A 26,999-nucleotide genomic window follows, 5' to 3' on the forward strand; every position below is an offset into this window, starting at 1 on the left:
TGTCTTTGACTGTGTGTGTGTCTGCAGGAGGATATGGAAATGGCAAAGTACATTGCTCGTCTTTTCACCGCAAGACATAAATTCTACAAACAGAACAAGATTTGTACGGAGTAAGTCTGGAGAGACATTAGGATGCTAACATGTCCATAAATGTGCCATTTACCCTTTTGAAGGTTTTGTAATAGCAGTCAGTATTGATTTGACGTTATAGATTTCATAGCATTGTTAATTTTGTGAATCCTCTGCTTTCCTTCCCTGTAGACCGACCCACTCACCTGCACCAATCCGGAGGAGACCCACCTGGACCCATCACCAGTCTCTGGTACTGCTGGCAAACATTTATGGGTTTTTTGAAGTGTCAAAGTTTAATATTCTATTTTTATAAATGAGCCCAAAAGACAAGAGATGGAGGGAAAACTCTGGGAGGGAATGTTGGAGCAGCCGAGGTTAAATTATGGCCGCTCCCAGCAGTGCTGTGCAGCATTGATGTGAACCTGCGTTGGTGTTGCTGGAAAGTTAGCAAGGGTGTTGCTTCCGTTGCTCCACCGAAGGCAGTGATTTCTGCGTCCCCCTCCCGGCTGGCCAGACAATGGCTGGGCTAAATACGGCACAATGCGTTTTAGGTCAGTCCCTGTGACTGCTCGGGTCTGTCTGTAGAGCTGGGAGCTCGGGTTCTAGTGTCGGTCTGAGTCTTGAAGATTAGAGAAACCGCTTTACTTTGTGATGCAAAGAACATTAAACATCACTAATTTACGGCGCCGCCCTTTTAACTGTGTTGAATGTGTTTTCTTCGTTTAGCCCCGGCCACAGTCCTGTAACTTCCAGTCAGCGCATTCCCAGTATTCAGAGCATTATCAAGACCCAAAGAGCTCTCAAGGTATGTGTAAAAACACAGATTTACCACCTTACCACTTAAACCACAGTGTGATTTGAATTTCTTTTCCTCCCTGACGATAACTCAAACATCTGACTTCAGCTAATTGTGTCTTTCCCATCAGGCGTGTGATTCACAGCCCATTTGTGTTTTAACAATCTCCCAGCCAATTAGAGCCCAACATTTGGGGTGCAGAGCGGTGACCTCATTTGTCCTTCACTCTTTCATTGACTCTTTCACACACTCACACGCCTCATAATCCGAAGAGCCTCGCTCCCGTTGGCTCGACAATAAAACAGTGGAAAAACATTCAGGGTGTGCTACTGTGCGTGGGCGTGAGATCATTCTTCAGTCTGACCTCAAACATCACACTTTGGGGTTTTTTTTGTGTACCAAGAGTGTGTGTGCTTTGTTTTCCTATGAAATAATAACACTAAGAATCCTATGAAATGAAACTGGTCAATATAAAGGACTAAAGTTTTCATAACATTTTCATCTGGTTGGAGTTTGACACTGAAGACAGCCGAACCACAGCAGTGGAAAACGGCAGTACCACCTTTACTCCAGGACTGGATAGTTGACAGGAACATTTTGCTGCTCCTTCTTTTTTTCATTTTAATCTATGTATTTTTTTTGGGTTGCAAGATTCAGGTTAGGTGCTTTCAAAATAAATAAAATGACTTTAGAAAGGTTTTCAGCCTGTTGAAAAGGGATATGGCCACTAAGACCACTCCAAAAGAACTTTCTGTACTTGTATTTGAGCATTAGCTTGCCTAAACCGAGACTTTACTATGCTTTTTTTTTTTAAATATTGTCTTCATTTTTCATATTCCCTTTGCCATGTAGACAGCATATTCCACGAGGAGCCTTACTTTAAGTCTGAGACCAGTCTGGATCGCTGCCCAGTGGACTTTACCTTCAGAAACGGTACTGTGCCTAACGGAAGCATGTACAGTAGCCCCAGCCTGAGCTCCCTCAATCGTTCCCAGACTTTCGTCCCACCTTCACCCATGTCCTCCAACCTCAGCATCCCTGGCAGTGAGCTCATGCGTCCCGACTACATCCCCAGCCACCGACACAGTGCCATCATCGCTCCATCCTACCGGCCCACGCCGGAATACGATGCCGTCATGCGGCAGAAGCGACGCATGCTCCCCACTCACCACGACCTCCACAGCCAGTCGTTGCGAAGTTTAAACATCAGCAACACCTGCGCTTACCGGCAGCCTGAGGCTCTGGTGTACAGCCAGCCGGAGATGAGGGAGAGGGGTCCGTATCACGGGCTGGGCCCCAGCCCTGGATCTTACACACCACAGGTACCAGTAGGTTATTTGTGTTTTATCTTCTCACCTAGGGTTGCCACCTTTCAGAAATAGAAATAAGGGACGCCCTGATTTCAGCAGCACAGGAGCCAAAAAAAAAGCCCCAAAACTTCTAAACTGAATAGAAATGTGTTTATTTTATATGAAAAAACAAAATGCTTTGATTTAAAGTAAAATAGCATTGAACTTGCATGACTGTACAGACAGACAACCATATACTAGCAACTGAAATATCCTCCTATGCTAAGTATGTCCACATCAGCCCAGATGTAATATAGCCTACAGGTGAAGAATATGGTGTAAAAGTTAATTTATTTCAATAATTCAACTAGAATATGGTGTAAAAGTTAATTTATTTCAATAATTCAACTAGAATATGGTGTAAAAGTTAATTTATTTCAATAATTCAACTAGAATATGGTGTAAAAGTTAATTTATTTCAATAATTCAACTAGAATATGGTGTAAAGGTTAATTTATTTCAATAATTCAACTAGAATATGGTGTAAAAGTGAACTTATTTCAATAATTCAACTAGAATATGGTGTAAAAGTGAACTTATTTCAATAATTCAACTAGAATATGGTGTAAAAGTTAATTTATTTCAATAATTCAACTAGAATATGGTGTAAAAGTTAATTTATTTCAATAATTCAACTAGAATATGGTGTAAAAGTTAACTTGTTTCAATAATTCAACTAGAATATGGTGTAAAGTTAACTTATTTCAATAATTCAACTAGAATATGGTGTAAAAGTTAAATTTATTTCAATAATTCAACTAGAATATGGTGTAAAAGTTAACTTATTTCAATAATTCAACTAGAATATGGTGTAAAGGTTAATTTATTTCAATAATTCAACTAGAATATGGTGTAAAAGTTAACTTATTTCAATAATTCAACTAGAATATGGTGTAAAGGTTAATTTATTTCAATAATTCAACTAGAATATGGTGTAAAAGTTAATTTATTTCAATAATTCAACTAGAATATGGTGTAAAAGTTAATGAAAATACGGTACAAATCATGTCCCGTATTAGTTCAATACAGGACGCAACATTTTTTTTCTCAAATAAAGGACAATTCCGTATTTTACGGGACGGGTGGCAACCCTATTCTCACCGTGTGGGTTTTATTCATCTCACCCTGTATGTCTCTGTTCTACAGATCAGCTACAGTAAGCCGGTGTCTCATGGTCCCCACCAGGGAGGACCAGCCAGCAGCCAGGGGCCCTGTCACTCCCCTTGTGTTAATGGAGGCGGAGGCAGCAGTGAAGGCGTTGGAAGCTCCATCTCCCACACCGTCAGCACGCCTGAGCTGGCCAACACCAAACAGCAGGGGGCAAACATGGGAAGCTACGCAGCTACAGCTAATATGCTGAGGAACCACATGTCGCGTCCTCCTCCGCCTTACCCTTCCAGTTCCTTCCGCCCAGCCAACAGCACGCCAGACCTCGCCAGCCACCGCAATCGCTGCATCGGGGGCAGCAGTCCGGAGCTGGTTACCCGTATGGTGCAGCTGTCCGTCAAGACCTTCCAGCCGGACAGCTCAGCCGTGGTGCACCAGTCCCTGCAGGAAGTTAGTGAACCTTTAACTGCATCGGCTAAGCACCGGTCAACTCTTGGCAAGAGACACAGCATGGAGGTCATCAGCAGCATGAGAGGAGGCGGGATGGAGGGCCTGGTCATGAAGGGTATAAACGCTCCGCTGCATCGGAGGAATACTCTCCGAGAGCATGTCATGCCATCACAACCTCAATCCATCCCTCAACCCCAGCTGCAAACGGCTCATTCGCAGCCTCAGCTGCAGCCCCAGCTTCCACCTCAGCAGCCGAAGGAGCTGCCCATGCAGAAGCCTGCCCAAAATGTACCAGAGGCTTCTGCAGCGCCTCCTGCAGCAGTGGCTTACCAGCATCAAAAGACTCTGTCCAACGCTACCATGCTCATACACAGCAGCGAGAGCGAAGAAGAGGAGGAGGAGGAGGAGGAGAGGCCTGAACTGGATGTTCAGATCCCAGGTCTCAACGAGGACATTAGTATCAGTGCTCAGCTCCAAGCTGCTCTGGCTAAACTGCCCAACAAACCCCCTCCGGAGTATCCCGGCCCACCTAGACCTCCCAGCAGCACTCAGATCCGCGCTCACGGTCACGGCCACCCTCACCACCATAATCAAAATCCAGTACCGCAATGCAACCAGGGACAGATGGAGCCAAACCAGCCCCTCGGCACCGGGCAGAGCCAGTGCATGGATGGGCATGGGGACGGTGGGGGAACGCTGACCAGAGGGGATCAGAGCGGGGTGAACGGAGCAGTTTTAGGTCCATCCATTTCAGAACCAGACCTGACCAGCGTGAAGGAGCGGGTGAGGAAGGAGCCAGTCAAGGAGAGGCCGGTGTCGGAGATGTTCTCCTTAGAAGACAGCATAGTGGAGAGGGAAATTGCTCAGAGGGTAAGACGGTCACTTATTCATCGACAATTATTTCAACAGTCAAATTTATTTTTCAAGGCAGAAATAAGCTTGTTCAAGCTCAATTTTAATGTTTTTTCTCAACCTTTACGGCTATTGTATTAAAGTACTCGTAGGGCTTGGCGATTTTGGACAAAAATAAAATCCCGATTTTTTTCTCTGAAAACCCGATTTTCGATTTCTTTGGTAAAACTACAAAAGACAATGGAATAAATTGTTTCAAATATTTTATCTTTATTTTTAAAGAAAAATAGCAAACAAATTTCCCTATTGGGAATGAAGTGCAATTGAAAGATACTGTAAATCCTCCTTGAGTTTAGTAAAGTGACAACATTTACAATTTTCTTGACCAAACAAAGATGACTAGACGAGCTCTGTCTGTAATGCAGCCAGCTGCAAAAAAGGAAAATAGATTTTCCGATTTTCCTTTTTTAACATCGATTTTGATTAAAAAATCCGATTTAGATTTAAAATCGATTAATCGCACAGCCCTAAGTACTCGCGTAGTGAAGGGAGAGGGCATTAAAAGGGAGCAGATTTGAACATATCTGCTGGTATGATTGTGAACTGTGCTTTTGAAAACCTGCACTGATGACACAATGAGAGCAACTGCTAACTGTTTCAGCCTGGTTTGATGTCTTCAATTGAATTTAAAGGCAACGTGAGTCTCGCTAGCAGAGCGGGATCATGTGACAGATGTTTTATAACCTTTTCAAAACAATATTGAATAATCATTCCAAATGTGAAACCTGTAATTTGATTTAGCAGAAAATAATAGCCTTAGGTGGTTTGTGGTCAGAAAATGAAAGTGAGAAGTGCTACATGGACCATTTATATCCTGCCAGTAGGCCTTTGTAAAAATGTTTTATTTATGTGATTATTGAACTTATACAGTGGTGGATGCCTTCATTTCTTTTCTTTTTTTGTCTTTTTTGGGTAATTACATTATTATGTTCCCTGTAGCAGCTGTTTTTGATTGAATTAGACAACAAAAGAGCAAACCGTGATGATTCTGATATACATTTTCATTGCCAACTGATGTCTACTGCTCGGATTAGTGCATAAGTATAGGTCAAAGTTATTAAATCAGATACAATTATTTGTGTCAATACCACACTTTGACCTATGCATTTATTTATTTATTAATTTATTTATTGTCCTGAAGAAATGAATCCACCATACTGGCACCGTCTTAAATGTTGTGGTCTGTTGTTTGCTTGCTGGTTTCACAGCTTCTGATTAGCAGTAATCTTAGTTTCAGCTCATAATAGGGTAGCACTCGGCCCTGAAGTCCCCCTGGCAGCTAAAAACCATACAAATCCCTGAGATTACTCCTTGAGTTGGGCGCTCTGGTGTATGTCTGCTTTCTGCTCAGGCATAAACAATTCAGATGAAGCCAAAGTCCAGATATGTGTTCAGTCAAATAAACGCCTGGCAAACCTGTCCTTGATAGACCTGGGGATTCATTTGGTGTGTGGATTGTTTTTTTTAGCCGTCGAAGCTCCAAACTGATTGTCTTCAGTCCAAAACTTGAAAAATGTCCAGCCTGTTTTTCATCAGCCGGTTTATTGAGTATGTTTAGGATACCTCCTTTGTCCCCCAAGCTGTTGTTTTGACTGTCCCACCATGGGTGAAGGAGGCGGAGCTGTCTTGTGGGTTTAATAGCATCACAGATTAGGAGAGGTAATCCTTGGTGGAGGAAGGGGCTGTGCAATGTGTTTTTGTATTTGCCAGCAAGAAAAGGAGCCGGTATGCCAGAAAGGGTGTGGGTTCTTGAAAAGACAAGAAGGCTGGCGAGGTAGGTAGGGATGGGGTATCCAGGAATGTGTGAGGTAGGACAAAGGAGTGATGAAAGGAAGCCGAAGGCAGTGCGATAAATACAAAGGTGCAAGTCTGCTCTAATAGGCTTTGCATAGTAGGCTTGTTATTTCACACCTGTGGACAGAGTACAAGGGGACTGGTACAGCCAGGGTTGCCCTAGAAAAAGGACATGCACAAATACTTATGCATGTACATCACATTCTCCCGGCCCGGTTTTGTTCACGTACATGCGCACACACAAGCCCGCTGATATTGCTGCCAGTAAGCGTAACCATGGCGCCTGGATTTTCCTCTCTCTTGAAGACGCTGGAAAGACAGAAGATGTCTGTGGACTCCATAAAGAGGCCGCTGATGATGGCCGCCCTCAACGGCCTGTACGTGGCGCGGATGCCGGTCCCCGAGAGTCCGGCGGAGGAAGGCGCCAAATCTCTTACAGATGAAAGGGTAAGTGCTTGTTCTCTTTAGAATATGTTTAACGGTGTATAATGAACAATTTGGTTAAATGTACTTGATGCCTTTTTTATTTATTTTTAATCGCATCAAAAAATTGTTATTATTAAAAAACAATTTGAAACATTAAACAGATTAAAACATGTTTTATTACTGGAACGCATTGGACGATTATGCGACCCACCATGTGCTCACTAAAAGCTAAAAGTAGCCATAATTGGCCACCTAGTTATAGTCCATCCCGTCATCAATGTTTCCATGATGGGATGAACCATGACACGGTGGACACATCTACATTTTTTCAACATATATATATATATATATATATATATATATATATATATATATATATATATATATATATATATAATTACACATATTAGAACAGTTTTACACATGCAAATGCTTAACTGGTCTGAAGTAGAAGTTTGTAATATTGAGTTTTTAGGTTATTATAATAATGATGATAAACTATATTTATATAGCACTTTTAAATACAGTGTTACAAAGTGCTTAACACAGTAGCAGGGATCTAAATCCAATAAAGAACTTAAAACAGCAGGACAAACATTGTAAAAAAAGTTTGGGGGGCAACTTTGATCACACAGAAAATCTGAGGTCTCTCGAGACAATGCAAACTGTATTGTATTGTCCATATTTCTTGTTGCCAACAGGTGGCGCTACATGTTTTCCTACATATAACACTACAGATGTGTTCAGAGTAAAACTGCAAACAAATTTGAGCAAGATTAAACCATTTATGGCAAAATTATGGCCATTGATACAGTCTGGGACCCAAAAATGTTGTAGCTGCCCCTGACTTATTTCTACTGATTGTAAACAGCAAATCCTTGTATAATGGTTAAAAAAAAAATCAAAATTCAACTTTTCTCTGAAGAATTCTGAAAAAGATCATGAATGATACTGAAATATACAGCTATATTTCTACAAAGTTTAGTGCCACTGACTAAAATGTATCTTGTCATAATCAATATATGTTTAGTGTCCAAAATTAAAAAATGTCACTGTACGTGTACCTTTGACTGATCTGAATGAAACTCACAGTATTTAATGAGCTCAGGGTCGACAGTGTTTGTGGTGAGTTTGAAGATGATCAGACAAAGTATGGTGGACGTATGAACATCGGTTATGATTTCATTTTTCCAAAAATATAGAGTGATGAATTTCTTATTAGACCCTACATGTATGTATGAAAATGTTCGCCTTTGTGAAAGGGTTATGATCACTCAATCTCCCCTCTTATTATAGACAAATGGGATTTTTAATGATTTTTTTTTTACATACATGTGTGGCAAAACTATCCACTTCCTGTTTCACGGCAAATGACAAAGGTGCTGTTAGACATAAATCCATGAAACTGTGTTGCGTGAAGACAATTTTGGGTACATTCAGTTCAAGTCTCTGAGTCGCTGATCGGATGAAGCACGGCGTAATTACAGGACACAATGTTGCAAAAACCCTTTTCCTTGCATCAGAAGGTGACGCTATGGAGTTCATCCAAGATCGTCATATCCACTTGTTCAGCATGGAAGTTTCATCAAAAGTATATACTTTGGTTCAGATTGGACAGCGCATGGGCAAGTTAGAAGTTTTCCACTCATGGTGAAGCATCAAAATTCGCTGCGTCACCATGGGAAGGTCCTCTGATGAAAACTCATGTATCATGATTTGCTTCATCGACCTCTTCAGCATGGATGTGACCAGGTTTGACATCTCTTTGACCATCAGGTCACAACACCCACATGGAAACGTCGAGCGAGTCACTTGCTATTGCCACCACGTGGACCTGTTCAGACCTGGACTCTGATTATACACAGAACATCTGAGGCTTCTGGGGAAATGCAGGACTGAATAAGAGCAAGTTGAATTTTGATGGAAAAACCTCAAATCCCTGGACGAAAGTTTAACTTCAGTAGAGCCCTTAAATGAAACATGCCAAATATGAGGTTGATCCAATTACATTTCTGGGAGGAGTTTGTTCAGAAATCACAAAAATCAGCCCAAAATCACAAATTCAACAAAAAAAGGTGGACTTCCTGTACATTTAAGAATATGGGTCCTTGAGACTTTTCCGTGCGGCTCTCACGTTTACATAAAACTACCAATTTTCATGAATGCGGTCAAAACTCATACGAGGGGCTCAATCTTTTTTTTTTTAAATTATTTTCAAGGTGGTGCTATTGAGCCATTTTTTCATGCCCTTTTGAGACACCCTTAAAATATTACATTTTTCACCAGACCTGATGGGTGTACACAATTTGGTAAGTTTTGGAGTATGGAAAAGCTAATAATTATAATAATATTACAAATAAACAGCGCAATTTCAGTAGGGTCCTCGCACCCTCGTGCTTGGGCCCTTATGACACAGATGATAGAAAATGTCAACTGCTTAAAAAAGTAAAAATGAAAGCCTAAGCTTGAACTGTGTCGACAGCTTCCAAATAAGTTTATTAGTTGAAAAATCTGACTCCAATTACATGAATTCCTCCTCGCAGATAGTCTGTTTGCTCCTTTTTGAGTGTGGAGGTGTGAAACCTTGTCTTTGTTCCTGACTGGTGCGAAGCTAATGGGGACAAGCCCCTAAATGGGCTGTGAAACGCGTGGCATGGTGCTGCTTATCGCCTCAGGGCCTGCTGGTATGTTAAGAATGTGACCCGAGAGAGTGCGAGCAAGCTGCAGGGAAACGAGAGTAGAACGAGTGGGAGATATTTGACCCTCCCAAACAAGGCCGGTCTAATAAACATGTACCCCCACCACTGCTGTTGTACAGCTGTGTTAATGCAGTTTAAAATCAACTTGAAAGTTGAGGAACATGAAACCATACAATGATGACATTTTTGGGTCCTGAGTAGGGTTGCCACCTTTCAGAAATAGAAATAAGGGACGCCCTGATTTCAGCAGCGCAGGAGCCAAAAAAAAGCCCCCAAACTTCTAAACTGAATAAAAATGTGTTTATTTTATATGAAAAAACAAAATGCTTTGATTTAAAGTTTAAAGTGCTTTAATAGCATTGAACTTGCATGACTGTACAGACAGCCAACCATATAGCAGCTGAAATATCCTATTCTATGTATGTCCACATCAGCCCAGATGTAATATAGCCTACAGGTGAAGAATATGGTGTAAAAGTTAATTTATTTCAATAATTCAACTAGAATATAGTGTAAAAGTTAACTTATTTCAATAATTCAACTAGAATATAGTGTAAAAGTTAATTTATTTCAATAATTCAACTAGAATATGGTGTAAAAGTTAATTGATTTCAATAATTCAACTAGAATATGGTGTAAAAGTTAATTTATTTCAATAATTCAACTAGAATATGGTGTAAAAGTTAATTTATTTCAATAATTCAACTAGAATATGGTGTAAAAGTTAATGAAAATACGGTACAAATCGTGTCCCGTATTAGTTCAATACGGGACGCAACATTTTTTTCTCAAATAAAGGACAATTCCGTATTTTATGGGACGGGTGGCAACCCTAGTCCTGAGGGTTGAATATTCTCATCTTTCTCAAACTGTTAATGAAAAAAAGTCTCTTGCAGACTGAAACTGGAACCCATCAGCGTTGTGTTACATGATTTTACTTTGCGAATAACCTTATTCTCTCTCTCCAGTGTAAGACTTTGGAGTTGAAGCTGGAGGAGGAGCGGGTCTTCACCGAGTACGAGCAGGTGCCAAAGAAGAGGGCCGACTGCGTTCTCGCAACGGCAACTTTACCTGAAAACACGGAGCGCAACCGCTTCCGTGACGTCGTCCCTTATGAGGAGAACCGGGTGGAGCTCGTACCCAACAAGGAGAACAACACAGGCTACATCAATGCCTCACACATCAAGGTGCGTTTGAAGGGTCAAAGAGGAAACGTGGATGGTTTTTTAAGTAAATCTGTTCTTGATCTGCTATTAAATATCTGTTGGTAATAAAAATGGGAAGTCTTGCTTAAAAAATCACACGTGAAACAATGAAATGTGGTTTCCTCTCAAGTTCTCATTCCAAAACATGAACTTTCTTTCTTTTTCAACCAGTCATGACCCATTTTTCTCTTTTGGGATGATGTTCAGACAGATGTCCTCACACTTTCCTTAAGACTTGGCTGACATAATTCTGAGTTGGTTGTTCCATCACTGTCGTGGCCAAGAGTCTGTGAACCAGAGTCAAACCAAGACACAACGTTTCAGACGTGGGAGAAAACCGTGGAGCTGGAATGCAGCAGTGTCCAAACAACACTTACCGTTTCAGTCACATTATCCAAAAAACACTGTCCCTCCAGACTTTGACTATTTCATCTTTAGGAAGGTGGAGGAAGACATCAGCGGTCTTTCTGGAGACCTGCTAAACAGCACATCCTCTTTTAATGGTGATCTAAATAATCTTCAACATTAGCCTAAGTGAGAAAGACTTAGTTTTCTTTCAAACTCTCTCGAACCTTCTCAAGGATTTTATGATGCTTTTCGACTTCTGGAGGAGCTGGAGGCCCAGAAATGCACGTGCAAAAATCTTTCATCAAATACTGTGACCAATCAAACCTTCCCCTCCACATATAGCCCGTATGCTGGAGTTCCTTTATACTGACACACAGGAACCTAGGAGTTCTCATATGGCAGTTTTGGCTCCTCCATCCTCTCATCTTGCTTTAACGTCCTCCGTGGGAGGATGTCGAGAAGCAAGGAGACGCATGAGCGTAATGAAACGCATCGCTTTAGCTACATAAAGGTTACTCCTGCTTCCTTTGTGACTTCAGGACTATAAATTGAATTCCTTTTGGGTATTTAGTTTTAATTATTTTTACAACTGCACACAGACTGACTGTTACAGTATGCAGTGGAGTCTGGGATCTTTAGAGATGGTCACATGAGTTAGCAGCTCTTCAGAAATCACTTTTGTTCACATATTTCCACAAACATGTCATGAGACTCAGACTCTAAGTCTCATCCTGTACAATTTAACAACTGATGTTTGAGGTTGACATACTTTTGCTGGTCACGGACATGTAGTTTCGAATGGATTATCTTTATCTATTTACATCATAAAGTAAAACTTTATGATGTTTTTGATCCTTGGAAGAATAGAAAACTGCGAAGGAGTTCATATACCAAAAAAAAAAAAAAAAAAAACGTTTTCAGTTTGCTTATGTGAAAAACAAACCATGAACATTTAAATCCTACCAGATTTAAATGCCAACTAACTCAGAAGACAGTAATAATGATATAAAGTTTATTTGTACGGCTCTTGGAAAAACAAAGTTCCAGCTTCAAGAGCTGTTTGCAACACCCACATCATGCGATCCAAATTAAAAGAGAGCATAGACTTGATGAGTTTCCTTCCAGCCTCTGTTGTGGTCATTTCTAAGCAGGGAACGGCTCGGAGGAAAGGATGAAAGGCACCTATTGAAGGCTGTTTGGGCCTTAAGCTCTCAGAGCTCTTGGAATTCAACAAGAATGTTGTCCAAACGCCAAACCTCTTAAGCAACCTGAGGTGCTCTCACAGGCCTTCTGTTCATGCTCAGTGTGTGTGTGTGTGTGTGTGTGTGTGTGTGTGTGTGTGTGTGTGTGTGTGTGTGTGTGTGTGTGTGTGTGTGTGTGTGTGTGTGTACATCAGTTTATATTGCCTATCGGGGCCTGGTAGAAGTCCTGTGTGATTTTTCTTTTTTTTTTTTGTGTGATCACCAGAGCGTCATTGAATCATTGCCTATCATGGTGTAACCCTCTTATCTCCCTGCCATTTGATGTCTCTGCCGTTGAACAAAGGGCCTTGTTTGTTCGTCCTCCATCCCTTAATTCAGTGTCTCCAGTCACGAGGAGGCTTGAGGAATCAGCTGAGACATGCTCATTACATAATGCCTGCATAAGTCTGGAGTGTGTTGAACATCTAATGTTTTTAAGTGTGGTGTGTGGCCTTATGATATATTAATGGTGGAAAAAAAGTTTGAAAAAAAAGAGAAGGTGGTGAAGTGTTTAAAAACAAAAACTGGATTGAAATTAGATTTGACTTTATACTGCCCTCTAGTGGTGGATTATGTTATCTATCCCCATAAATATGCTGATCTGATCTGTGATCATGCACTATATTTTATATTGAATTATGTTTTTGATTTTACTTGTATTTTATTTCATTTGAATATATTTAAAGTTTCTTTACACATGCAGTCACTGTAATCCCCACTAATTGATCCTCTGTGTGTGTGCTTTCCCAGGTTATGATCAGGGGGGAGGAGTGGCACTACATTGCCACTCAGGGGCCACTAGCCAACACCTGTGCCGACTTCTGGCAGATGGTCTGGGAGCAGGGGGTCAACGTCATCGCCATGGTTACAGCCGAGGAGGTACCCACACACACATATATGCAGATAATCTTTAACGGCTGACAAGCGGCTGTCTCGACAGTGAGAGCGAAGTCGTGAGTCACTTCTCACCCTGTTCTCCTCCATCTCTCATCCAGGAGGGTGGCAAGTCCAAGAGCCATCGATACTGGCCCAAGCTGGGCTCCAAGCACAACTCGGCCACTCACGGCAAGTTCAAGGTGACCACCAAGTTCCGCACCGACTCGGGCTGCTACGCCACCACGGGGTTGAAGGTCAAGCACCTGTTGTCCGGTCAGGAGAGGACAGTGTGGCACCTGCAGTACACTGACTGGCCCGAGCAGGGATGCCCCGAATATGTAACTGGATTCCTCTGTGAGTGGGGGGGGCCTCATGGTCACTAGCATCTGTCCTCAGCCGGTAGAGCACAACCACCACATCTCACTGTTCTATCTCCTTTCATTTTTCCCTGCAGCCTACTTAGAAGAAATCCAGTCTGTGAGGAGGCACACAAACTCCATGCTGGACACCTCAAAGAGCCTGAATCCCCCGGTGGTGGTGCACTGCAGCGCTGGGGTGGGTCGCACCGGCGTGGTCATCCTGACTGAGCTCATGATCAGCTGCCTGGAGCACAATGAGGTGGGTTCATGGTTGTTACTGGGCTGCGGACAGTGCAGCAACTTTAGCAGGTTCAACAGGTTTGAAGAAGTTTATTTCATCAGAGCATTAGATTATTTATTCTATAAGGTTAATTAATCTCCATGGCTACATTTACACAGCAGATAGATAGTATAGCGCATATTTTTGAAGCCAACATGCCTATGTGACACAGATGAACAACTCAACACCAGGGGCGAAAATCCCATTTCATAGTTGGGGGGGACAATAAACAGTAACATTTTAGAGAATACATCCAGGGGGGGCAATGAATAAAAGTTTTAGCCTTCCTTTAATACAGCATTTTGACATTTTCAACTCTATCTCGCAAACAGGCAGAAGACCTTTCTTAGAGTAATACAAAACAATGGTATTAGGTGGAAGGTGGCAATAATACAGCACATCTGACATAATACACTGCAAAAACCCAAAATCTTAACAAGAATATTTGTCTTATTTCTAGTTAAAATGTCTCATTTTTAGTTAAAAAAAATCTCATTACACTTAAAACAAGACTCATCACTGGAAAAAAAACAACAATTTTCACCTGTTTCAAGTAGATTTTCACTTAAAATAAGTAGAAAAATCTGCCAGTGGAACAAGATTGTTTTGCTTATAAGATAAATCTTGTTCCACTGGCAGATTTTTCTAATTATTTCAAGTGAACATTTACTTGAAACAGGTGAAAATTGTCAAATAAGTTATTTTTCTGGTGAAGACTCTTGTTTTAAGTGTAATGAGATTATTATTTTCGATTTCGGTTTCGGCCACAAATTTTCATTTTGGTGCATCACTACTAAATACTACTGCATTGTTCCAAAATTATTAATTCTGTCTCAAATTATTCTAGGGGGGGACAGCTTTACTAATGGGGGGGACTTGTCCCCCCTGTCCCCCCCGGGATTTTCGCCCCTGCTCAACACAGTTCTTTCTAAATCGTTTTCCAACAACCACATTTTGTCTCGTCTCTTCAGCCTGTGGAGGTTCCCACCATGTTGTCTGAGCTGCGGCAGCAGAGGATGCTGATGGTGCAGACCATCTCCCAGTACAAGTTTGTCTACCAGGTCCTCATCCAGTTCCTCAAGAACTCTCGCCTCATTTAAGCCAAGGCACCTGACCCGTCACCTTTTCAGGATTTGGCACCATGGCAGCAGGTGACGGCAGAATGGTACTTCAAGTCATTGTGAGGAGTGTACAGAAGCGTGTTGATAGCTGGTGGAGAGCAGATGCCGAGATTTCTGGGAGTTACGGTTAGCATTAACTCAGATCAAAGGAGTGAAGTTTTTTCTTTTTCTTTTTAGGTCTGTGTAGAAATCAGCTTTTCCTCATCGGTATATTCAGCTCGTTATATTATTTTTTCATCTAAGATGTGGTCTTTTTAGTTGAACATGTGTGCTATTGCATTATCTCCATGCAGGTCAGGTGAATAAGCAGCTCGTCTTACCAGCAGGTATACACGTGTTTGTTTCTTAATGTGTGCTTTTTGAGATATTTTAAGGAACATGTTGAGAAGTCAGATCTCAGTTTCAGTTGAGAAGACCTGCCTGCAACATTTCTACGTTTTGTATTTAGCCATTGTTGGAAATGGCATGCATTATGCTGCTTGAACAGTAGGTGGCAGCAGTATTACTACGCTTAACACTTCAGAGTATGCCAAACAAAATTATTCTTTTAATCACTGTTTTATGTTCATTTATTTTTTTAACAGATTAGTACGGCAAGTGTTTACTTCCATTTATGCTATACTAATCAGGTCATTGCAACAAATGTGTTATTTATTTCTATAAAGACTGTGGTCACCTTCACCATTGCCACTGCCAAGCATGTCAACCTCCTGAACTCGTCTTAATTTGAAATGTGTTTTCCTTTAATTCCTCCCATTTTCGTGTGAAGATGTCACCAGTTTAGACATTGGTACTTTGCTCTTTTTCTTAGATTACATACAGCTCCTTTCAGTCATGTGTGACTTATCGCATATGTTTCCCCTGATGCATTTTAAAACTTTAAAGTATTGTAGGTGACCTTTACAAAGATAAGGTGAATACTGTATATACTGTATTATTGTGCCTTAATGAAATATGTAACACAGAGAGACTGTTTTTAATTAGTTTATGGTAAATTGGATTCTTTTTTTTATTTTTGGGCCTCCCAAAAACCAGTCATTAAATTAATATTTACTTGATTGTTTTTAATATTTCAAATATTTTGCTTAACTCCGAAGATATTTGATTTTTTTTAAATAAATAAAAAAATGCAGATCTTTTGTATAAAATTTAAGGATAACGTCACACAACAGACTTTCAAAATTAATAATAAAAAAAAAGAAAATGCAGCCATTTCTAATAAACTGATCCAAACCCAATTACTTTTGCCATGTTCATAGCTTTTTTTTTTTTTTTTTTTTTTACAAATTGCATCCTGAAGAATTACTTTTTACACGTTACATAAAATATAGTTTTTTTTAACTTTCCTCAGCTGTAAGGCCAAGCCAGCCGTGTCCAACATAACTGTACATAACTGGCACGTGAAAGTGTTTTTATATAGTGTCTTTTCTTGACTTGGTACACTTAAACTACCGCAAAATAATAAACTATGCATGCATTTTTTAAAAATAATTCAGTGTATATATTTCAGTATATGTTCTCAGATAAATATAAGCTTTATTCTCTTTTGACATGAGTGTTTTGTTGCACTTCTGCTCTTTTTGACAGTATTTTCTCACATGGCATTCCATTGTTTTCTTTATATTTAATTTTTCCCCTTCAGTTTTCATTTGTTTTTTGGCAAAATTCCCCAAATACATTTCAAATGATGTGTACATATGTTTTGTAAATGCATTTTGAGTGCATTGAATCTTGTTTTCTCTCCCCAGACATGTATGAAGCTGTTGTACTTGCTTATTATGCAAAATAAAAGCCTTATTTTCTTTACGACGGTGACCTCAAGATGATTTTATTCTGACTGTTTGCTGGTGATGAATGCTGCTCTGTCAATACTAAACGAAACGTTAGTCTTGAATAGAACCATACCGTGTGTGATTGTTGCTGGTTGCAAGTTTCCTCTGATGGAGGACAGAATCCAGCTCATGTGATGATCACAAAAAATACATTTATTTGTCAAAAGGCTTATTGAGAACATTTTCTTTTTTTTTTTTAAAAAAAAGCTCATTTTAGAAAATTCTCACAAATACCAACAACTACTTATGCTTGCAGGTAACAAAAGTATTTATCTGAAAAAAACAACAATTTGCATAAAAACATACTTGTTTTCACAGTAACAAAGTATTAAAACGTCCAGTTTGCAGCAGTGGCGGCTGGTGCAAAACATTTTTGGGGGTGCGCAATATACCTTGTAAATGATTACCTTTTATTTAATTATATGCATCTTACAGCATGTTTTTTATTTTCTTTTTCTTTTATTCGTCTTCTCTTGATTTGATGTGGGCGGTGCCCTAGCGCCCTCTACTGACCAGCCGCCACTGATTTGCAGTCTGCTGGCGATAGCTGTGTTGATCTGTCTGCTCTCTTCATTTTTGTGCTATTTCTTTGCGCAGATCTGTAAGGTAGTGGTGATCCTTCCCATGAGCCACCTCCATTATAGCCAACGCCTACAAGCATAAAAGCAAATGTGATTTTTCTTTTTTACAACATCAACACGTACATTACATCCTAGTGTATTCATATTGAATCTGAACACTTGACCATATTTTAGCGTTATTCATTGTTTGGTCACATTAACGTTTAGCAGGAGCTTATATCTTTGTGTTAAAATGAAACCAAAACCAACTCTGATAGGATGTTATAACAGTATTTACAGTTCCTTGTTGGTTGTAAAAGTACTCCGTGGTTGACATATTTAGTCTTGACAGCGGGATGTCAAATCTCAGCAGGTTATCTTACCTTCTTGAGAGCGCGGATTCCCTCCGATGGCCTCCCCACGTTCATCAGGATCCGACCCATCTTCAGGTACATGGAGGACACGTTTAAGGAGTACGGAGGGTACAGCTTGCTGCATTGGAAACAAATCATACCTTTGAGTCAAACAAGGCAAAAATACTGTCCATGTACAAGTAATTCACCTCTGTTTTAATGAAAAGTGATTTGACGTGAAGGCAGCACTGTGGCTTGCTGGTTAAAACTGTTGCCTCACAGCAAAAAGGTTCCCAGTTCGACTCCCAGGCCCGGCGGGAGTCTTTCTGTGTGGAGTATGCATGTTCTCCCCGTGCTTGTTTGGGTTCCCTCCAGGTACTCCGGCTTCCTCCCACAGTCCAAAAACATGCATACTAGGTTAATTGAAGATTCTAAATTGCCCGTAGGTGTGAGTGTGAGTGTGTCTGGTTGTTTGTATGTATGTGGCCCTGTGATGGACTGGTGACCTGTCCAGAGTGAACCCCTGCCTCTCGCCTGAAATAAGCTGGGATAGGCTCCAGCAGACCCCCGTGACCCTGCACAGGATATAGCGCGTGTAGAAAATGGATGGATGGATTTGATGTGACGTGTTGAATACTTTTGGGCTCTGCTCAGATTTACATCTTTTTCTTAAATGATGAAGGTACATTTAAGGGACATGTTATTTTGTCGATTAGGACCAAAAAAGGTTGGAAAAAAAAAACATTAAAAAAAAGGAATGGGTTTTGAAAAATGTCCAAACAACTCATGCTCTGAAAATATAAATTTAATACTGGTTTTCTTGCATAATGATACACTTTTGTGAGTGTGAAGTTGTGTGAAGTGCATTGGTGTTTTTATTAAGTACTGTAAAGATTACTGTGGAAACTGTATTTTTAATACTTAAATAACCATCTGTGACTATAATTTTGGGTCGTTTAAGAAAATAATACTGAGCTGAATACTTGTGCTAAGGTAACTTCTTTGATGTACAGATATTCTGTAAAATTGAATTTTAAACAAGCAGATGGCAATAAAAACTGCATGGGAATAAAATAATGCATTCATATGAAAATGATTTAAAAGATTATTATTGTTCATCAATGAAAACGAGGAACTTGGATTAAGAAAATAATTAATGAGACAGAACCAAATGTTCTGTTTTTTTCTCCCCCATGATGCAGTGTGAAAGTAGCATTCCACAAGGCCACAGTAATTAATAGTCCTGTGGATTCATGCTGTTATTGAATTCTGGTCTTAATCTTCCAGTTACATGAAATACTTTCAAATCTATATATTGTTGTTTTTTTTTGTTTTTTTTAAGAAACAGAAAGAATTCTAGTCTTGTAATAACTGATTTCTGTAGCCCCGTAAGAAGGTAGCACACCTGTAAGGTCCGGTGATCCTCGAGCCGTATTGGATGGCTCCGTCTGCGTCCTGCATGTAGATGCAAACCCCCATGGCCTGGTACGTCATGTGGAGGACGTATACATTGGAGTCAGCAAAGACAGTTCCCATCTCCTCCAAGCTCTGCTGGCACATCTCCAGCAACTCCTCGGGAGGTGCTGAGGAGTCAAGGCTGCATCCGCACAAGCTGAGATGAGGTTCGACAATCACAACAACACCTTTTGATCAAAAACCCAAACGTTTGAGTCCAGGAGGCTGCTTAACTGCTGGATTTAATTCTTTAAGAATCCTCACAAGTAAATGTTTGCTTTCAACAATCTTAAAATGACAGTAGTGGATCATTTAACCCTTTGGTTTTGTCCCTGTCTATGCCTGCGTCTCATTCCAAGAGATTTACAACTGTACAAGGGTCTGGTGTTGCATTTCTACTGAATAAATGTAAGTTATAAACAATGTTTTGAAAAAATACAAGACTGTGGAGCATCTCTTGCAAGTATTTCCCCGCAGCAGGTTGCAGCAGGTTAATCAGGGAGTCTCTGACAGGTCAGTGGTGAGTGTTAAACCTGCTTCTCATGTGTCACCTGAAGCCACATGCACACAAAAACCCATCTCATCAGAACAGGAATTGCTTCTGAGAATGAAGAGAGGAAATGCATTTAAAAAAAACCCTGCAAGTTGACATAAATTTTTTGTCGCACTTGCAATGTCTCCTGGATAAATGTTTTGAGCAGCATCTACTCCTTTTGTGGTTTCACATATTTGAATAAGATACAAAGACTTACAGAAAGTCATTTGTGCTTTTCTTACTTATCTCTGCTGTTTTCAAACCTTGCATGTACCAACTCCTTGGTGAGATGGTGATGCTCTGCAGATCTAAAGTACTGTAGGTATCTTCAGCTGTACCTTTTTGTGATGGATTTGCACAAAAGGATATCTTTAACATGCTTGAGGGCTCGAAACTCTCTGATAGTCTTCTTGGCATAGCGCACCATGTTGCTCAGGACGTGCGGCTCGATGGGGTCGCTCTGCTTACGGACCTTCAACTTTGCCTTGTCCTACAGGTGAAGAGGGAACACAGATTAGGATTCTCTGTCATCCAGGTCATAGTAATCCTTACAATCTTCAGCAGAGGGCAAGATAAGCGTCTATTCTTCTCATAAATGCAAAGTCGTACAAGAACTTGGGCCTCCAAAGTAAAGTGACGTCATTAAATCTTCACTTTTTACCGGGTCTTACTTTGGACTTGCTGTTGCATTCCAAGCAGCTGCAGCTGAAGTAGTAGGACTCTCTCAGCCTGTTGTTGCGGTCATCTGTTGGATAGAGAAGGTCTATGTAGCTGATGAGAACCTACAAACACATTCAAAATAAAACATTCTCTCAGTTCTCCAAGCTGTTGTTCCTGTTTGCTGCCAGATAGTAAAAACAGGCATCCTGCTGTGTTGACACGCTGATGAATAAATTGTTATTGACCTGGTAGGTCATCGCTCATGTATTTATATATAACTCCCTTTAACTTAGTCCCTCTTTCATTTCTTCTTTTACATTTCTTTTAAAAAGATTGACATTGTTTAGAGGAATGATGCAATATCTGGGGGAATAGAGCATTTACAAAAAGCTGTAGGATCAATTTTTGGAGGTATTGACAAATTAATTATGTTACTTTGGTCAAGGAAATCAGTTTTTCTACAATCTATTTGTCTTTTTCCTGTAACTTAATAATTAATGGACAGTGTCATTTCAATCGTATTGAAACTGTTGCAAAAAAGGAAACTGCGGAGCTAAAGTTCAAACAAAGCTCTTATTGATTAATTCCCACATGTTACTTTAAAGTGATGGGAAAGCAGAAACTCAACAGTAGCATTTTAACATAAACACCGATTAATCATAGGCATTTTTGAATTATCTTTGTGAGTCTCTTTCCATTGAACAATACTGATCGATAGAAGAGATCACAGATATGATACGATTAGTACGTGTTTCACACTTAACATGAGAATTATATCTGACTCCTTAACCTTTGAAAGGTGCTATGGGATAGGCAAGCCCAGTGAGGAACTGAGGGCCTTCGCTACAGCTTGGGTCATTGTGACCCAAGCTGTAGCGCCTTGCAAGGCCTAAAACACTTAAAACAAAAACCAGAGCAGGATCCAACCCCCTCTCATGCCGGTTCCCACTTTTCCTCACTTCGTCTCCGCGCTTCATGTCCTTCACAGCCCGAACCTCGGCTGATGTCCCGTTATACGTGACTATGACGCTGGGAAGACAGCTGTGGTTTATTAGCGCCACACTGTGGGGAGAGACAGGTGACAAAAAAAGAAAGAAAAAGACATCACTCTGTTTTCTTTTATTTATAATGGATCAGATAGGAGACTGCAACTTTATTAGAAAAATGTCCAGTAGGACATGACAGTCTGGCCTCTGTGTGTCTGTATCATGTTACTGCCCTCGATAACAAAAACAAACACTAATTATAGCTCAGGCATGCCTGTGTCATGATGATATCAATTGTAAAATGACTCTCTTCTTACTCTGGATAGACTGCAGTGCCCATGTGGGAAAGTTCATCATCTTCTATCGTGAAACCGTTACAGGAAACCTGTTGAATAAAGCACATGAGAGACGGTGAAAACAAAGACAGGTAAATATATCGCTCAGCTTAGAGAGCAGAAACAGGAAGGAGCTCTCAAGTCTTGGCGTGTGTTTGGATTTTGTACCTGGGACAAAAGTGTACACAGATCTTTGTGGTCAGGCATGTCGAAATGTTTAGAGTAAAAGCGATAAAGTCCCGCCACATCGTGCTCATTCCTCTCTCTTTTCTCATTATCTTCATCCTCCAAATCTGTTACCAGCCAAAAAAAAGAGAGATTTTCTGATTTTCTTTATTGCCAGCATTTTGATTAATAGCAGCATATGTGGTGTACCCTTGTTGGACTTATTCTAATCAATCAATTTGTATTGCTGTTGCACAGGGACATCAATAATAAATTGCAGGAAAAAAAAACAAACCATAAACATTTTCAAACATGAAAAGATTGAAAGATCACAGTGCTGCTATGTATTAACAGCCGTCTTAAAGAGTCCTAGTTTTTCGTCCCAGAGCTGCCTCATATGTAGATCTAGGACCCCTTGGACCACATGTCAAAGATACTGCTAGAAACCTTGGTATAATTTTGGACTCTAAATTTAAAATGGACAAACAAATTAATGCAGTTGTAAAAATGTTTCCAGTTTGGCTTTTATCCAAGGTTAAACCCTTTTTATCTTTCAAAAACTTTGAGAGCGTTATCCACGCCTTTGTTTCATCCTGCCTGGACTACTGCAATGCACTGCAGGCGTCACCAGAACCTGAAGATGGGACCACATTACACCTGTGCTCGCAGCTCTTCATTGGCTCCCCGTCCGTTATAGGATCAATTTTAAAATTATTTTATTTGTTTGTAAATCTTTAAATGGTCTTGCACCTTCTTACATCTCAGATATTTTAAATGTCCATAGACCTTCTCGGGCTCTTAGGTTCAGCTGACCAACTCCGCCTAACAGTTCCCTCCTCCAGGCTAAAGAGCAGGGGTGACCAGGCCTTTGCAGTAACTGGCCCCGAACTCTGGAACGAGCTGCCACTGCACATACGCCTGACCCTTATATGGCTGTTTTTAAATCTCATCTTAAAACTCATTTTTATTCACTAGCATTTAACTCACCATGATTGTTTTATTTTATTTATGTTTTACGTTGTCCTGTTTTGTTTTTGTATTCCTTTCGCTTGTCCAGCACTTTGGTCAGCTGTTGTTGTTTTTAAGGTGCTTTATAAATAAACTTGACTTGACTTTTAACATCTTAAAATCAATTCTAAGACAATGTTTAAATGTTTTAGACAGCATTTGTTGTTGTAGACGATGATTTATTCCCCTTAAACATATAAAAATCGCCTCATAGAGGGATCAAATAGTTGAAGTGCTGCATTCCCCTTAAACGTATAATGTTGCCTCATAAAGGGCTCAAGTTGAAGTGCTGCAGTCACACTGCCTGGAAACCGTCTGACCTACATCTATAGGGTATATATAGATGTGTGTGTGAGCTGCTGACTGATCTTAATGCTAAATCTGTAGAGACTCAAGGGGCTGAAGTAAAGACTTTGCGTCTTAACAGGGAAGCTGCACAAAAACTTTCCATGTGGCCCTATTACTCTAATTAATCTACCGATAACAATGAAAGTCAAAAATAAAGGAGCCGTTACTTACGTGACTGGATCTCTCCAATGGGAAGTAACTTCTCAGAAACACATCGCTCTTTCTGCACTTTCTGGACAGAACAAGTATCCTTAACAAGCCGTCTTTACAAACCAGAATATGATTAACCTCTATCTAACCAGGGAGGGAAACTGTTTTTTGAACGGTGCCCTGGGCTCCATGCGTTTGAAAATGCACCAGAATGACATGGTGTTTTATTAGATGTTTAACCTTCTTGGCGAGGATGCGGGCCACGAGGCGGGACGTCTCTGATGGACACCACTTCTCTCCGAAGGCAATCATTGCTGAGCACTCCAGCTTGTGCATGGCCCAGTCTCCTTTCTTCTCAGGAACACAAGTCGAAACAGCAATAATTTAGTTTAAAGTCAAATAACAAGCAAGTATTCAGCATTCACAGTTTATATCCCACAACAACAGAAGGTCTAACAGGTGGCAAATGCTAAGCGACACTACCAGCTGCTTTTAGCATCATGGAGTTCACATTGTATTTAGCTAATGTTACACTAAACCCATAACCACTTTAATGTAAAATCTGGGACATTATCTGATAGATTAACCCAGATTTCACAACTTTATGAATACCACACTTCACCATGATTCAGCATTTCGTATAGTCACATTAGTTTTCTCTATCTATTATCCCCTCCCGTCTGTAGTCTTTTTATGAAAAATACTCACTCCAAACATACTTACCAGATCAAAACACTATTAAAATAATCAAAGGAAAGGAAATGCACAATAAGCTGCATGATAAGGGACAGAAATCAAATACTTTAAGGAGACTCTGAGCAACATGAAATATGACCTTCAGAAATGAGGATATCATCGTTTACATCCCAGAATAGGATAAAAACAGATGGTTGCTGTATCTGGGGGAAAAAAAAAAAACAGGTTTGAACTTCTGAGCTACATTACCCACCTGGCATTTCACATTGCAGTAAAAAGCTCCCTTGCACTTCCCACATCTTGCCAGCCCCTCTTTCCTGTGAAAATAAAGTTTGATTAGACTCTGGAAGGCAAATAGAAGATCATAAAGAAAACTACAAACCATCGCACACCAGAACTCACTGGATCAGTCTCGAGGCAACAATCACTAAAGCTTATATCTGCTTCAAAGTATCTGTGTTAGTGACGTTGAAGGTTTGGATAATGTCGCTTTTGCACTTTTGTGGCAAATATTCCATCTAAAAACAACAACCCCTCTTTGACATCGGAATCAGTGTCAGTTATTAGGGCGTATATATTTATTGGAATCAGATCAGAACTCTGATTTTCTCAGATGCTTGCATCTCTAACAGAATCTAGCTGCGTTTAATATGCATACGGGCATTTAAAACATCCTGCTTCATAACTGAGATGAGAAACAACAGTTGCTGGTGGCCTGCCATAACTGATGCAGGGCATTAAACATGCTGTGGTATTAATAGAGCTGACCTTATGAAGGACCAGCTGTCTTTGTAACACTGAAACAGGAAAGCTTTTCAAAGTTCTGAATAATTTATTGCTTCAAGTCACACCAAGTCCAAATAAGCTGCTAAGTGATCAGAATGAGATGTGGGAAGGTATGACGAGCTAAAACTGGGAGTAAACTTAGTCCAGTTGTATCTCATATTTCTATGCAGTGACTTATTTATCATTTTGAAAAGTTGACACTTTGTTGTCGCACGTAGGGGTTGGTAACCAAAGAGATGTTATTTTAAGATGCAGCTACATTGCCTTCTGAAGTGTTGGATTAGAGATTTTTATTACCCTCAACAAATCTGAAAAGGACCATGTAGACTGCCTTAGCATGCTTGCAGAGGTCCCCGAGATGGTCATGGTCCTGCAACTGCATGCAATTAGACTCAACTGTAAGGTTTTATAGCTGCTCTTTCAAACAAATAGCACAAAAGATTGCATGCTTGTATGATTAAAAAAAAAAAGAAAAGAAAAATAATGCTGAAGATCTGGCCACCTCCTAATAATCCATGCAGAGCTTTCATAAATAGACCGGCTACGTGATAGGGTTTGTGGTCTTTCTCCCATCTTGTGTGATGGTTTGAAGTACCGGTAGATCCATTACCACTGAAACACGCAAACGGAACCTGTGTTGAATTTGTTATTCACTTTTGTCACTTTGATCCCTCCAGAGGCAGATCCCAATAGATCAGTATTAGGACAGGTATTGATTACACTGGCTGCCCCCTAATTAACCACAGGCACAACAGGTAAGAATATCATGGTGGTGCCATTTATATTCTCTACAGAGGGTATGTGAGGCATGACTGAAAATACAATTTAAGCTTTGCAGGATAAACAACCACGGTTTTTCAGTCATCACTGAATCTGATGCGGGTTAAAGGGAAAGTTAAAGGAACCTGGTGAAGCAGAACTCGCAGCAGCGGCCCCTCTCGTCGACCGACAGGACGTAGGAGTACGCCGGGCTTGAAAAGAGGAGCTCGCCAACTTTGAATGGTCTGGTGACGCGCAGTCCTCGTCCTTTTCCCGGACTGTCGAACCGCTCGACCCCGTCGATGCTGCAAGTCATTGCGTGTTTGCCGGGTGGTCTTCTCCCAGAATGACTGCGGGTCAGAGGAGTGGGATTCAGCAAGAGTTGGGGCGTCACCCGCTGCAGTACTTCACAGCAACTGTCCGCGGTACTGAAAGCGCCCATTTGCACTTTTATGTAACATCATCAAGTAGTTACTTCAAGGAGTCATATAAAGTGTTTTTTTCCCTTTCATTTATCACTAACAATTCTAAAACTGATAACAGGCATGACAACAGGCTGCCACTCTACCCTAGTGTTTGTTCAACTTTTTGCTTTAATGATGATAAAAATATAGATTTAACATTTATATTATGGACAAATGTTTTTTTTATGCATCTATTTATTATAAATGTCCTCAAATAACAGTCTACCGACTTTTTTGGCCATCCACAGTGAAAAGGAGAAAGCATGTAGCCTAATAAAAAAAAGGAAAGAAAAGGTATTTGAAATGAAATAGCCTAAACAACACATGATTCTGTCACGGCATGGTTGTAGTAGGACCCAGATGCAGGAGAACAGGAGTTCCAAAAATTATGATTTATTTAAACTAAAAACGCTGCAACGCAGGATCCAAAATCAAAACAAGAACCCAAACTTTTTTTTTTTTTTTATATTTTATTTATAGTTTTTACATTTTACCTAAGGAACAACCCACAACATGAAAGCAAACAACAAACATCAAAACAGGAAGAAGAGAGAAAAAAAAAACAAAATAAAAATAACCAAATAAAAAGGAGGCTGCCAGACAAGTGACCACAGAGAAAACACACAACAAAACAAGTCTCTTGCGAGTTGAAAAGAGAGTTAGATATCATGTCTTGCACTGAGCCAGAAAAGGACCCCAGACTCTCTCAAATCTCTTTGGCCTGTCCGAGCCATGCAAGCGCAGTCTCTCCATCTGAATGGCTGACAGCATTTCAGTGAGCCATTGGGTAAAGGTGGGTGGGGTGGCAGACTTCCAGTTCAATAAAATGCACTTCTTAGCCACGACCATCCCAAGTTGCAGAGCAAGCTGTG

The 26,999-nt window shown here is 40.4% G+C and overlaps 2 protein-coding genes across 2 annotated transcripts in view; one reads left to right on the forward strand and one right to left on the reverse strand.

The window, feature by feature from the left end:
* Positions 1 to 16,842, forward strand: part of LOC133464449 (tyrosine-protein phosphatase non-receptor type 14-like) — a 47,317-nt gene extending 30,475 nt beyond the window's left edge. The window contains exons 10-20 of the mRNA XM_061746445.1: positions 28 to 110; positions 262 to 322; positions 799 to 877; positions 1,721 to 2,190; positions 3,364 to 4,644; positions 6,787 to 6,927; positions 10,574 to 10,792; positions 13,150 to 13,278; positions 13,395 to 13,629; positions 13,730 to 13,893; positions 14,886 to 16,842. Coding sequence (XP_061602429.1) covers positions 28 to 110; positions 262 to 322; positions 799 to 877; positions 1,721 to 2,190; positions 3,364 to 4,644; positions 6,787 to 6,927; positions 10,574 to 10,792; positions 13,150 to 13,278; positions 13,395 to 13,629; positions 13,730 to 13,893; positions 14,886 to 15,014 — 2,991 coding nt within the window. The 3' untranslated portion in view covers positions 15,015 to 16,842. The remainder of the gene's footprint in view (positions 1 to 27; positions 111 to 261; positions 323 to 798; positions 878 to 1,720; positions 2,191 to 3,363; positions 4,645 to 6,786; positions 6,928 to 10,573; positions 10,793 to 13,149; positions 13,279 to 13,394; positions 13,630 to 13,729; positions 13,894 to 14,885) is intronic.
* Positions 16,843 to 16,999: 157 nt separating this feature from the next.
* LOC133464450 (N-lysine methyltransferase SMYD2-like) lies at positions 17,000 to 26,050 on the reverse strand. Its single transcript, XM_061746446.1, has 12 exons — positions 25,810 to 26,050; positions 24,372 to 24,435; positions 23,663 to 23,773; positions 23,444 to 23,504; positions 21,920 to 22,044; positions 21,734 to 21,801; positions 21,390 to 21,492; positions 20,442 to 20,552; positions 20,140 to 20,260; positions 19,186 to 19,360; positions 17,811 to 17,919; positions 17,000 to 17,518 (listed from the first exon to the last, which is right to left on the reverse strand). The coding sequence occupies exons 1-12, from the start codon at positions 25,977 to 25,979 to the stop codon at positions 17,438 to 17,440; spliced, it is 1,299 nt and encodes a 432-aa protein (XP_061602430.1). The 5' UTR covers positions 25,980 to 26,050; the 3' UTR covers positions 17,000 to 17,437.
* Between the last annotated feature and the right edge of the window lie 949 nt (positions 26,051 to 26,999).

This window comes from Cololabis saira, chromosome 18 (genome assembly GCF_033807715.1).
Source record: "Cololabis saira isolate AMF1-May2022 chromosome 18, fColSai1.1, whole genome shotgun sequence".
In the NCBI taxonomy this organism is placed as follows: domain Eukaryota; kingdom Metazoa; phylum Chordata; class Actinopteri; order Beloniformes; family Belonidae; genus Cololabis; species Cololabis saira.

Excerpts from the sequence above, each read along its gene's own strand:
- LOC133464450 (XM_061746446.1), bottom strand. The coding sequence starts at position 25,979 with ATGACTTGCAGCATCGACGGGGTCGAGCGGTTCGACAGTCCGGGAAAA. Across the intron at positions 21,802-21,919 it reads TGTGTACACTTTTGTCCCAG|GTTTCCTGTAACGGTTTCAC; the intron begins GTACAAAATCCA and ends TTTATTCAACAG. Across the intron at positions 20,553-21,389 it reads ACATGAAGCGCGGAGACGAA|GTTCTCATCAGCTACATAGA; the intron begins GTGAGGAAAAGT and ends ATGTGTTTGTAG.